The sequence below is a fragment of the Pangasianodon hypophthalmus genome, chromosome 12 (genome assembly GCF_027358585.1).
Source record: "Pangasianodon hypophthalmus isolate fPanHyp1 chromosome 12, fPanHyp1.pri, whole genome shotgun sequence".
NCBI lineage: Eukaryota > Metazoa > Chordata > Actinopteri > Siluriformes > Pangasiidae > Pangasianodon > Pangasianodon hypophthalmus.
Window position 1 is genome coordinate 26,017,508 of NC_069721.1, and position 13,068 is coordinate 26,030,575.

General features: G+C 39.8%; 1 protein-coding gene across 2 annotated transcripts; it reads right to left on the reverse strand.

Moving 5' to 3' along the window:
* Positions 1–278: 278 nt before the first annotated feature.
* On the reverse strand, positions 279–10,118 carry LOC117598624 (interferon-induced very large GTPase 1-like). 2 transcript variants are annotated; one of them, XM_034309476.2, is made up of 3 exons: positions 9,741–10,118; positions 5,440–5,513; positions 279–5,318 (listed from the first exon to the last, which is right to left on the reverse strand). In XM_034309476.2, exons 2-3 carry the CDS (start codon positions 5,479–5,481, stop codon positions 576–578), a joined length of 4,785 nt encoding a protein of 1,594 aa, XP_034165367.2. In that variant the 5' UTR covers positions 5,482–5,513; positions 9,741–10,118; the 3' UTR covers positions 279–575. The 2 variants fall into 2 exon arrangements, with proteins under 2 accessions (XP_034165367.2, XP_034165366.2); XM_034309475.2 differs by having other exon boundaries at positions 279–5,321; positions 9,741–10,104.
* Between the last annotated feature and the right edge of the window lie 2,950 nt (positions 10,119–13,068).

Here is a 13,068-nt window from a genome sequence, read left to right on the forward strand (position 1 = left end):
TAATGCAATATTTTTGTTAAACCCCTTGAATTAAAGCTGAACGTCTACACTTCAATCACATCTTGATTGCTTGATTTTAAATACATTGTGGTGGTATACAGAGGCAAATTCACTACAATTGTGTAATTGTCCAAATACTTATGGACCTGACTATATAGCCACTTTACATTAAAAAAATACAGTTATGAGAATCATTGACAAATCAATAAACTTCAGTTTCCTATATGCAGTAAAATAAAGTCACTCACATATTAATACATTAATCCCAAATAACATACATGCAAAAAAGATATCTTGAAAACTGTTGTCTTATTAAAGACTAAATGTCTTGTAAAATGAATTAGCAGCCGCTATGACGCTAGTACATATAGCTAGAATTTGATCTTGAACGCATTGATCTTGAAGCTGAGGAGCATGAATGTGTTGTAGAGGACAGCATTTTGATATGTGGATGTGGCTTAAGCCTTCTCATTAGGATAAGCTGGACTGTGGCTGCTCTTCCATCAGATACAGATGTTTTGTGTCATGGGTTGTCAGAAAGCACAGAAAAGTGCTAGAATGCATGTATACATGTATTAATGTATTCCTAAACTTTTAACAGCATCTGACTGGCTATAAGTTTTCCACTCCTCAGGAATCTCCCCTTTACCACAAAACTGTTTGTTATGGTGCTTTTCAAGATTTTTCTGAAATTCACAAACAAACCATTTCCAGTAAGCCAGCTCAGACAAATCAGTGGAGATGCCCCATTTTTCATACTTCCCACCTGCTTTCCTGTACTTTTTATAAGGAACACTAGTCTCAGAATCACTGGATAGGTAAAAGGACTTGTCACTTGCTACTGCTGTTGTGCAAAAGTGTCTACAGAATTCTGTTGTGCCCTTGTGATGCCATCCAGTCATTCCAGCTGTGCGATGGAAATCAGCATTGTGATCTCCAGGATGGTCTTTTTGGCTGTTGGTACAGACGGCTCCACAGAAAGGACACTGCTCCCAGCAGCACCTGCAGAAGTGTTTGATTAGAATCTCATCAGGTCTTTTTCTGAACTTCTCCATGGTGAAGTCAGAAATCTTACTGAGGCTTTTCTTTAGCTCTTCAACAACAGCCAAGAGTTCTTTCTTTATAACATCCACAAGAACATCATAGTCAACGCAATCCTTATACTCTTCATTGCATAAGTGAACTCTAGTATGTCCTAACTCATCTGCAAGGCTGTTGGAAAAACATTCCAGCCACTGATTTGCATCACCATTGACATGTTTGACTTCATCTGTTGCTATTTTTACAGCACTTATGATGCTTCTCTGTTTGTTGTCAATGTATTCTTCAGTTGCAGAAACTGCTTGAGGGTTTTCAGCTGCCATGAACTCTTTAACTCTGGCCTTGATGAAATCTTCAAAGTGAGCCCTAGGATTGTACATGTATGTTAAGTAGTTTTCAAACTTCTCATCCTTATCTCCCTCCTGCTCTGCCAAAGACTTCAGAATGTGTTTTTCCAGATCAGCTCTGTTCCCATTAAATGGTGGCTTCCCTCTCATCTCTCCACACAAAAATTTAGTGATCATGTTGTAGACACTCTGCAGAATCGCTTCTTTCACTTTACTGCAAACCTGGTCTCCAAGTATAGCTGCTGATGTTGCTCCCTCCCAGTATTTCTGAAAGATGTTGAAATACTCAGCCCTTTTCTTTTCAAAGTAAATAAGTGGATCATTTGCTTCTTTGAATTTTTTGTGCAGCTCTGAGATGCGTTTTGCTGATTGGTCACACACATAAAGTGAGAGATCTACATAGAAATCTTGGTTAAAGACAGAGGCATCATCATATAAGTTTAGACTTTTCTTGAATTGTGCTTCAAATTCATGCACCTGTGTTTTGACATCATCTGCAATGGATTGAATGTAATGTGACATGTATCCCTGTGCTGAGAATGGAAATGACTCCACCTTTCTTTTGGTTTGTTCAGTGACCTTAATAATTAGATCACGTATTGATTTGTTTATCTCTGGTGTAAGAGAATTTCCAGACCAAAACTTAAAGAAATTCCCACTTGACATGCTCTTGTTAGTTGGGACATAGCTGGTGTACTCACTGACCCTTTCAATTTTTTTATATTCTGAAGAATGCTTTCGATTTGAAACCAAGTCATGTCTGTAGACCTCTCCCAGAACTTCAGTTATGTCATTTGAGATGTTAACATCTTCGATTTTTGGAGCTTGTTCAGCTAATTCAGAGACCCATTTTCCCCACATAGAATCAAATTCTACTTTTGCCTGTGTTTGACTATCAACAGTTCCTTTGAGTTTTAAAGCGAGCTCTTTGCTCTTTTCGAAGAGTGTCTTCTCGTAGTTCACACGCTGCTTATCAAGGTTTTGTCTAATGCTTTTCTGCTGAATGCTGTCATCCACTTTTCTCTTTGCTTCCTCTATTAGATCATCATGGAGGTGCTGGATTTGTGTCTCAAATTTGCATTTCCACTGAATCAGTGTTTCCTTTTCATTGTCTTCTTCAAAATATCGGTTGAATGCATTTTGGACATTCTGTAGGGTTCCTGCCATTTCTCTTACAAGGTCTCGCCTCTGAACTGTTTCTACGATTCCACTGACTACTCTATTAAGCATTTTCTCTTCTATAGTCATCATGGCACTCCTCAGACTCCAGGTCCATTTCCCATACTCCTGCTCCAGTTTCCTGTACACTGATATCTCTTGTGCATTCTTAAAACTAAACACAAAATTTTTATCCAGTAGAGCATTCCACAGGTCTTTCACACGTTTTTGAACCTGCAATAATTTCAGGCCATTTGTAGTTGATGCACGGGAAAGGATATCTCTCTTTAGCTCCTGAATGTTCTCGCTGTAGCATGGGTTTGGTGGTGCCATGGGTGGAGAACCCTCCCAGAGCTGTGCAAAGTACTTCACATCACTCTCTACATCAAATGCAATTACATCAGTGAAATTTTCTGCACAGTAGTCTTCATCTTTAGCTGCTAGTTTAGTCATTTTATCCAGTGTTTCCTGTAAATGTCTCCTTCCATCCATGATTTTCTCTCTAGCTGCAATATCACAAACATTCTGATGCACAAACATGCAACTGGGGTTTAATCTGACCTGCTTCATCCTCAGGAATGCGTGAACAACAATCTGCAGTATTTCCTGCATTTCATTAGGGTTCTCTCCAAGGATGTTAATCAAAGTCATATTTCCTAATCCTACCACAAATGTGGAAAGTTCATTGTCATGATGGATGCTGTTTCCAGACATCTCTAAAGATCGGAGACCTTCAGTATCAACCACCAATATGTAGTCAAACTTCAGGTCTTCCTTCCTGTCCTCAGAAACTCTAACCAGCTGCATAAAGGCTCCTCTGGTGCATCTGCCTGCACTGACTGCAAACTGGAGCCCAAACATGGCATTCAGCATGGTAGATTTCCCAGAGCTCTGAATTCCCAAAACTGACAGCACAAAAACTCTCTGATCTCCCAGTATCTTGGTGACTTCATCTAAAACAGCTGTAACCCAGGTTAGAGGAACATAATCTGTATCACCATCCATCAGCTCCATTGGCTGCCCAGATATCATGAGTTTAGCAGCAAGTTCAGGCAGGTAAGACCAGTTTCCAAGCTCTTTCCTGGTCATGCTCTTTTCTTCTGAGACTGAGGCTTCATAAATCTGACCCATCTCTCTCAGTATGTGCTCCAAGCCAAAGTTGGCAGCATTCAGTTCTTTTGATATTTTTTCTAAGTTTGATTGTTCAGCCTTCAGTTTGTCCGGATTTGCTTCTCCTTCAGCTTTGTCATGTTTTTTTTTCAAGGCCAACACATCTGTCCATTTTTGGTGATATTCTTGTCGGATGGTAGAGAGTTTCTCTGAAGTGAACTCATCCAGGCAAATTCCAGTCCAGCTCAAGAAATACATTCTCTCATTGACTGACAGTGATATTAAACATCCAACAAATAACTCCATGAATTCACTGAAGCCATGTTCCTGCTGTTTCCGTCTTATTTCCTTCATTTCAGTTTTCTTGTTGCTGAGCTCTGTTTCTATGTCGGTACTTTGAAGTCGCCGTAAGCTTTTGCTCTTCTCGCACCAGTCATGCCACAGTTTTCCCTGGCAGGGCAGATATTTCTCTTTTACTGTCAGTGGATCTTTTCCATATAGAACACGCATTGTATTTTGTGCAGCTTCCTTTCCTCTCCAACAGGCCTCATTGTTCTCATCCACACTGAGCTTTGAGTTGTTGGTCATTTTTTTAAGGTTGAAGGTCACAGATGTTTGTAAGAAACAGTTCTTGATCATATCTCTGAGTAGACCAGACACATTAGGATCACTTCTGTTTTTTATTCCCAGGCTGTATTTTCCTTTTTGAAATTCACACATAGGATCTTCATTATCATCTTCTTCATCAGTTAGAACAATGAGAGGTGTCAGTGAGTCATAAAGATCCTGTACAATTCTCATATTATTATCATTATCATCAAACTTAGGCAACAGTATAACATTTACAGAGGCCATGGTAGTAAGTATCTCTCTTTGAGTTACAGCACTGCTGGAATCACCATGAAGATTACAGAAAGCAACGCATTCAGTGAAATGATCAGAGCTTTTCCCAGATGGACAGTACCAGGCGATCTCCACCACTCCATCCATCAGTAGATGGTTTTTGCTGCTGCCTGGACAGTTTCTGTGGAAAAATGTGTTGTGCTTTTCATTAATCAGGTTGTTGATCAGCTGAGACTTGGATGAGGAAACAGACCCAAGCCTGAAGAATGCCACCATTGAAGTTTCTGCTTTGTAAACAGGCACAGTCTTGCTGATGATTTTTCCTGAAGCATCAGTCGACTTCCAGCTCTTGTTGATTTTATGCATTGACCAGAGAGGAAATTCAATTTTCCTGCTAAAGGGATTGGGTACCAGCAGAGGGATCGCGTACTGACACTGTGCCAGTTTAGTCACCATGATTTGTCTAAGAAAATCATCTGCACAAAGGAACACTGTCATCTGAACATCCATTGGGTTAATCTGGGACTGTGTTCTTTTGGTATTTACAGTACATTTTTTAAAATTTTTAAAATCAGCAAAGTTACCTTTTCTGTCTATAGATTTTGGTTTTGTAGGCTTATTTGTGACAGAGATGTGTCTTGCTGTGTAATCTCCAGTGAGCAGACGTTGCATGAAAGCATGAACCAGTTCATTCTCTCTACTAGGCTCTTGTACTGTGATTTTAGATATTTCAAGAAAGTATCCGCTGGTAAGTTTGTCTTCATATTTATTCCCAAGGCCAAGTCTACACAACAGCTCCTCAACTAAGTTTGATTCTGCCTGCTGAAAAATCATACAAAATAATGCAATATATTGTCATTTGAAACTATATTCAATTTATTTGAATAGTGTTTTTCTCTGAATGCTTATTTCACTGAAATTATATGAACATTTATACAACCTGAGAATGGACATCTGTTTGTGTTTCGGTGCTGTTTGCCATTTTGTTGCTTCTTGGTTCATTCCAGTTAATGTCTGGGAACAACAAGGTATAAAAATTTAAGTGTTATTTGCAGTGAAAAGTTATACTATTTTTGCAATAATTTACTGGCAACTCGAGATAAAAATGTGCTTAATCAAAAGTTAATACTGTAAAAATAATTACAATAATATACACTGCATTGGCATAATCACTTGACTGCCTGCACTGAATTGCGTAAAGCACTGAATGGTCTCACACCACAGGACCTGAGCTAACTTCTGGTCTTTTATGATCTCCCATGCCTACTTTGATTCAAAGGTGCAGGCTCTTTGTTGGTACCTAGAATAGTAAAGGCTAGAGCAGGGGGCAGGGCTTTCTCTTACAAAGCCCCAAAGTTATGGAACAGCCTTCTATTTAGTGTTCAGAACTCAGACACAGTCTCACTGTTTAAGTCTTGGGTGAAAATCCCTTTGTAGTCAAGGTTTTTGTTAATAAATAAATAAAAGCTTTTTGTTTTTCTCTAGTAAGTCTGGAGAGATCATGGGATCACAGAGACTTTTGGTAATAATACTGTAAGTTGTTATGTCCCAGGCCCTCATGCCTGTTTTACCCTCTTTTTATTTACGCTATCATAGCTAGTCCTGTTGGAGTCCCTGCTTGCACTCTCTACACAAATGGCCTCATTTATTAATCATTTAGTAAAGTTGTGTGTAAAATTGTGAAAGCCAAACCAAAGTAATCATTACCGCATGATTTACAAAAGTACGGCAAATGCTGATTTTCTTCATACTCGCATGTGTATGATGATGAATGTCAATCATCCATAAATTACGAGGTCCATGTATGGCATAGCTGATTTGCATTTGGTGATGCCCACAAAACTCAACAAAACTCAGTATTGGAAAAGCAGAAGGGAATGAGAATGTCATAGAAAGTCAATTTTGGCACAGAACACTAGGAGTATACAGCATGTTGCGGCTTGAGAAATACCAGATCAGTCACTAATGGGTCACTTGGTTCTGGCTCTAATAAAGTGACACACCTCATTAAAAGAAGACACCTGTGGCAAATGGAACTGACTTGAGCACTGCCTGAGTCATTGCAGCCCATCCTTCTATTATACAGCAGCATTCTTAATTAAATGACTGGTCTCATTTATGGATTCAACTTGAATTGTTTTCTTTCTTAAATCCATCTTAAATCTTAAATCCATTTGTATCCAGCTCGATAAATGAGGCTCAGTATACTTCCCCTTAAACAACTATAAAACAAGTGTGTATCAAATAATTTGTTCTCTCTCTTTTTCCCTCTATCTCTTTCTCTGTTGAGCTACATGTTACTCTGCTGCCTGAGGAGATGCTGGTGATCCTCACTCCTTCTGCCCTCTGGACCTACGTGATCCATTGTGATGCTTTACTTCTGCCTGGAGCCTCCTTCACCTGAGAATCAGTCATTGCTGCTGAGGATGGCCCGCATGAATAGCCTTATTTGTGCCATGAGATTGCTGTTGATTGTATTACACAGATACCCTAAAGATGGCTGTGGATAGACTCACTTGGATAGCCTAAAGATTTCACTTACTAAAATCTCCAAGGGATTTACAAGCCTGCTTCGAATGCACTGATTAGAGTGTTTTTAAAACTGCTGCCAAAGACCTGGACGAGCTCACAGAAACTGTAACATCCTATGCCAGTTTCTGTGAAGACATGTGCATTCCTACCAGGACCTATCTAACATACAACAATGACAAGCCATGGTTCACTGCAAAACTCAGACAGCTCCGTCAGGCCAAAGAAGATGCTTACAGGAATGGGGACAGCGTCTTGTATAAACAGACCAAATACACACTGGAAAAAGAGATCAGAGTGGCAAAGAAGACTTTTTCTGGAAAGCTAAGGAACCAATTCTCTTCCAGTGACCCCGCATCAGTGTGGAAAGGCTTGAAAGACATCACCAACTACAAGACACCATCCCCCAGCACCGTGGAGAATCAACAACTGGCAGACGATCTGAACAAATTTATTGCAGGTTTGAAAAAACACCATTAACACCTCCAGCAACCCCCCTCTCCCCCACTCCTGCATTCCAGATCATTGAAGATGATGTGCGTCAGGTCTTCAGAAAGAACAAGAGAAGAAAGGCATCAGGCCCAGACGGTGTCACACCAGCCTGTCTGAAACTTGCGCTGACCAGCTGGCCCCCATCTTTTCACAGATTTTCAACAGATCACTGGAGCTGTGCAAAGTCCCTTCCTGCTTCAAACGCTCCACCATCATCCCCATCCCTAATAAACCCAAAATTTCAGGACTTAATGACTACAGACCTGTGGCTCTAACGTCTGAGGCCATGAAGTCATTTGAAAGGCTGGTTTTAGCTTATCTGAAGGACATCACCGGACCTTCACTGGACCCCCTGCAGTTTGCTTACCGAGCAAACAGGTCTGTGGATGATGCAGTCAACATGGGACTGCACTACATCCTACAGCATCTAGACAGACCAGGGACTTATGTGAGGATCCTGTTTGTGGACTTCAGCTCCGCTTTCAACAATATCATTCCTAACCCCCTCCTGTCCAAACTGACCCAGCTATCCGTGCCCACCTCCGTCTGTCAGTTTATCAACAGCTTCCTGACAGACAGGCAGCAGCTAGTGAAGCTGGGAAAATTCTAATCCAGCACCCGTACAATCAGCACTGGAGCTCCTCAGGGTTGCGTCCTCTCCCCACTGCTCTTCTCCCTGTACACCAACGACTGCACATCCAAAGACCCCTCTGTCAAGCTCCTAAAGTTTGCAGACGACACCACACTTATTGGCCTCATTCAGAACAGTGACGAGTCTGCCTACAGACAGGAGGTAAAAGAGCTGGCTGTCTGGTGCAGTCTTAACAACCTGGAGCTCAACACGCTCAAAACAGTCGAGATGATAGTTGACTTCAGGAGGAACCCCCCTGCACAACCCCCCACTCACCATCATGGACAGCACTGTAACGATAGTGGAGTCATTCAGGTTCCTGGGCAACACTATCTCTCAGGACCTGAAGTGGGACATTCACATTGAGTCCATTGTTAAAAAGGCCCAGCAGAGGTTGTATTTCCTTTGCCAGCTGAGGAAGTTCAACCTGCCACAGGAGCTGCTGAAACAGTTCTACTCTGCCATCATTGAATCCGTCCTCTGCACCTCAATAACTGTCTGGTTCAGCTCAGCTTCCAAATCCGATCTCAGAAGACTACAGAGGATAGTCTGGACTGCTGAGTGAATCACTGGTACACCCCTTCCCACTCTCCAAGAACTGTACTTGTCCAGAGTGAGCAAAAGAACTGGCAAAATCACTCTGGACCCCTCACATCCAGCACACTCCCTCTTTGAACTGTTGCCGTCTGGTCGACGCTACAGAGCACTGAGCACCAGAACGGCCAGGCACAGGAACAGTTTCTTTCCTCAGGCAATCCATCTCATGAATTTATTTACTTAATACACATAGTTATTTACGTTTCAAATTTGCACATAACATACCTGTACATACAAAATTGCACATAATCTGTACATACAAATTGTCTATTTTGTATATTGTGTTTTTGCTATTTGTATATTTGTATATTATTCTTTTTATTTTCTGTGTCTTGTCTTGTCACTGTCATTCTGTTGCTCTGTGGAGCTTCTGTCACTAAAACAAATTCCTCATATGTGTAAACATACCTGGCAATAAAGTTCATGCTGATTCTGATTCTGATCTATGCTCAAGTCTCATTTAATATACAGTGGTAGTATAATATATAAAATGACTTGGATAGACTTATCAACATAAAGCTAAAACCCTAATGAAAACAAATATGCTCATACTGAAGATTCTTTCTACACACTGCACTGTTTGACTTTATAGGATACAGTTGTGCATACACTATATGAGCAATGACTCATAATCGCACTACCCTGTGTCACCCAGAAGAGAATGGGTTCCCTTCTGGTTCCTTTCAAGGTTTCTTCCTCATGTAATCTCAGGAAGTTTTTCCTCACCACTGTCACCTCTGGCTTGCTCATTAAGGATCTAAAGCTAAGCCCATATCTGGATTTCTGGAAAGCTGCTTTGTCACAATGTCCATTGTTAGAAAATGCAATATAAATCAAATTGAATTTAATGGAATTGTATTAAAAAAAACCTTAAAATAAATCAATGTTTGGTGTGAACAGATTTTGTCTGCATCAATTCGTTTAGGCATACTTACGTAATGTATATAATACATAGGTACATTATAGTTAATAAAGAAGTATAAAGACTTTACCTGTGTAAGGACGCAGTTCTGACTTGTGCTGTCTCTTGTTCTCAGTTGGCTGCTGATTGTTTCTTGTGTTAGCTGGTTAGGTTGTGAAACCTGGAATGCTGCAGTGTTTTTAAAAAGGTGAGGCAGATTTCCCTGAAATTACATGACCCAGTTTGGAATGCATAAATGTCCTCCTACATAGCTGACAGGTAACTTCCTCATTTTTAATTTTTAACACCTACAATGGCGTGGTAACTTTTGTAGCAGTGTAGCACGTAATTTTCCAGGTAATTTTACAGGTAATTTTTAAAAGAAAACACATGTGACTATATGTAATGCCTTATTGTCTGGATGTTCCAGTGGTGCATAAACAAGTTAGTCTAGTTAGTCCAGAATGCAGCAGCAAGAGTCCTTACTAGAAGAGTCCTTACCTTCTGGCTTTTCCTTTTAGTTATGCTGTCATAGCTAGTCTTACTGGAGTCACTGCTTGCACTCTGCACGCAATGTACATTGTCTTTAACCATTACGTGACAGTGAGCATACCTAATAATTTGTGTTTCTCTGTCTCCCTCTCCCTCTCTCTCTCTCTCTCTCTCTCTCTCTCTCGAGATACACATGCTACTCCTGAGACACCAGTGATCCTGACCCCTGCCTGATCCATCCTGATGCCATGCTTCTGGTTTAAGGTCTCATCACTTGGACTCACCACTCGCTGCTGCTGAGGATAGCTCCAAATGGACAGCCTAAAGATACAGTTATAAACCATCAAGATAGCATTTTGACTGCAATTGATACAAACAGTTTTGCACTCAACTCTCCATCAGTGAATTGTTACTGTCTTTGTTACCTTCTGGTTCTCCCTTTTTGTTATGCTGTCATAGCTAGTCTTGCTGGAGTCCCTGCTTTCACTGTGTACACAATGTGCATCATCTTAACCCATTACATTACAGTACAAATTGAATTAAATTGAATTGAATATGTTAATACTGATAGATCTTAAATCATTGTAGTATACAACACCATCCATTGTGGATCAAGTCTTTCTGGTGAAGAGGCTTGTGTATTTCAGTGAATCTCAGGGCTATGTCACTGGGAGCTAAATACCCATAGTAAACAGATTTGAAGCGAGCGGTCAAACAGTGTACCCTGCCTAGATTAGGGTTACCAGCACCCTCCCTTGGGGCAAGGCCTGGGGTTGGTGTCTGTAGGCAAGCTCCTGGTGACCAGGCCACCCATGTAACCTGTGTCAGGCTCACCCTGAAATGCTGATATGGAGCCCAGTTGTGGGCAAGATCAAGGGTGGGAGTCACGTCCAATGTCTGTTGGGTGGCAGGCATGTGATAGACATTCTTAGATTGACTAGACCTGTACAATGGAATGCAGTACACTAAAAACCAGAAACCTGCCATACAAGCAGAGAATAAATCTTACTTTAAAAGAAAGTAATAACTCAAAGCACACTAGTCACTAATTAATTTCATAACTGTCACTACAGTATTATAAAATACATAGTTTCTAGTTTTGCTTAGTGATATAGTTTATGCTGAGCATGAGCATGTCCATTGTTTTGCAGAGGATATTAATGTTGGCATTTCCTACATCTTATCAAGATCTCTATTGTCTGAATGTCTGATATCTTCTGAATAGAGAGAAAGTTTTTTAGTTTATTATTTCCACTGTATTCTCAATATCTGAAATAGTCTTAATATTGATAACCATATATACTACTTTTTAGAGCCAAGTGGCATAAACAATAGGATTTTTTTATCAGTGCTAATAAACACTTTCTTCCTAATTCTTTTATGAGCAGATATAAAATTATACATACCCAGAAGATCCCTGAACAGAGAGACAAAATATGATAATCTGATAATTTGTACTTCACAGAACATTCCAAGTCTCCCCCTTGCTATAGTGCTTAATCTCACCTGGGTGCTGTAGATTTTACTTAATAATTCATTGTAATCATAAAGACTGTCCTGTTGCTCATCCCAGTGCTTTTATTCACAATATGCTCATACTGACCATCCTGTAAACACAGTTAGTACTGTTTGTCTTTACTCTTCTACACCTGTATACTGTGATGATTTATAATCACACTGTCTGGTGTCACCTAGAAGAGGATGGGTTTCTTATTCAGTCTGGTTGCTCTCAAGATTTCTTTCTCATGTTTTTTCATTTGTTAAAAAAACATTTCTGAAATATTTCCAATTCTTCCTATTAGGTGTTGAAGCCTTGTTTTCTTTCTGTGTACCATGGTACTTACCCCATTTATGAAGCCACCCAACAAGTGAGTCCGGTTCTGTCTCTCACTTGTTGCCTGCCTCTTTTTGGGATCATGTTTATAAACTATAACTTGTTTATTTAAAAGTATTTGGAAAACATGCCTTTATGTTTTTGTTTTTACTTCCATTTAAATTGATTTTTACGTGTATATGATGATGATGATGATGATGGTGATTGATTATTATGGGCCAAGCACCGAAGGTGCATAGGGATCCTATTGTTATTCTATGTTTTCTTCTTCTTCTTCTTCTTCTTCTTCTTCTTCTGGCTAGGGTGTCTATGGGAGCCAATAGAACCATCTGGTAAAAAGTTGTGAAATTTGGTACACTGATTGTAGAGGGTCAAAGGAACATTCTGACCAAATTTGGGCTAAGTGTTGCCAACGCTGTAGCGCCACCATCCGGTCAAATTTGAGCCTAATTTGGAAGTACATTTATGGTCATAACTTTTGAACCGTGTCTCCAAAATTTAAAAGCCATCCGCCATCTTGGATTTTGTCAAAAAGTTTTTTCATTACTCCTCCTACAAACTTTGTCCAATCATCACCAAATTTGGCACACGTCATCTACAGACCAACCTGGACAAAATTTATTAAAATAATTATGAATATTCCAAACATTTTGTCCATAATTGGCCAACAAGTCTGACAGCAAATCTGCCAAACAGAAATTGAGGCTGTATTTCAGCAATGACTTTTTTTACGCATTGACACAAAACTTGGTACATCTTCAAAAATAACAATAACATGCTAAAAAAATGCTTATGTATAACTGCCATTTTTGCTACTCCTCCTCCAAATTTTGTGCAATCTTTACCAAATTTGGCTCACATCTGATCTGTCTAAACAACTATCTACTGCCATTCTAGCCATTAAATGTGCTATTAGAATTAGAATTAGAATTAGAAGCTTTACTGTCATTGAACAGCAGTGCAATGAAATTGAAGCACCACATCTGATCAGTGCAGAGAGACTAAACCAAGCACACCAATAAAACAATAAAAACAATAAATAATGTTAATAATAATAATATAAAAATAGTCACATTGTATGTTAAAAATTGTG

What these genes read in the sequence shown, in the direction of transcription:
- LOC117598624 (XM_034309475.2), bottom strand. Translation starts at nt 5,481, where the DNA reads ATGGCAAACAGCACCGAAACACAAACAGATGTCCATTCTCAG. An exon ending in AAACAGATGTCCATTCTCAG is followed by an intron (nt 5,322 to 5,439) that starts GTTGTATAAATG and finishes ATGATTTTTCAG; the next exon opens with CAGGCAGAATCAAACTTAGT.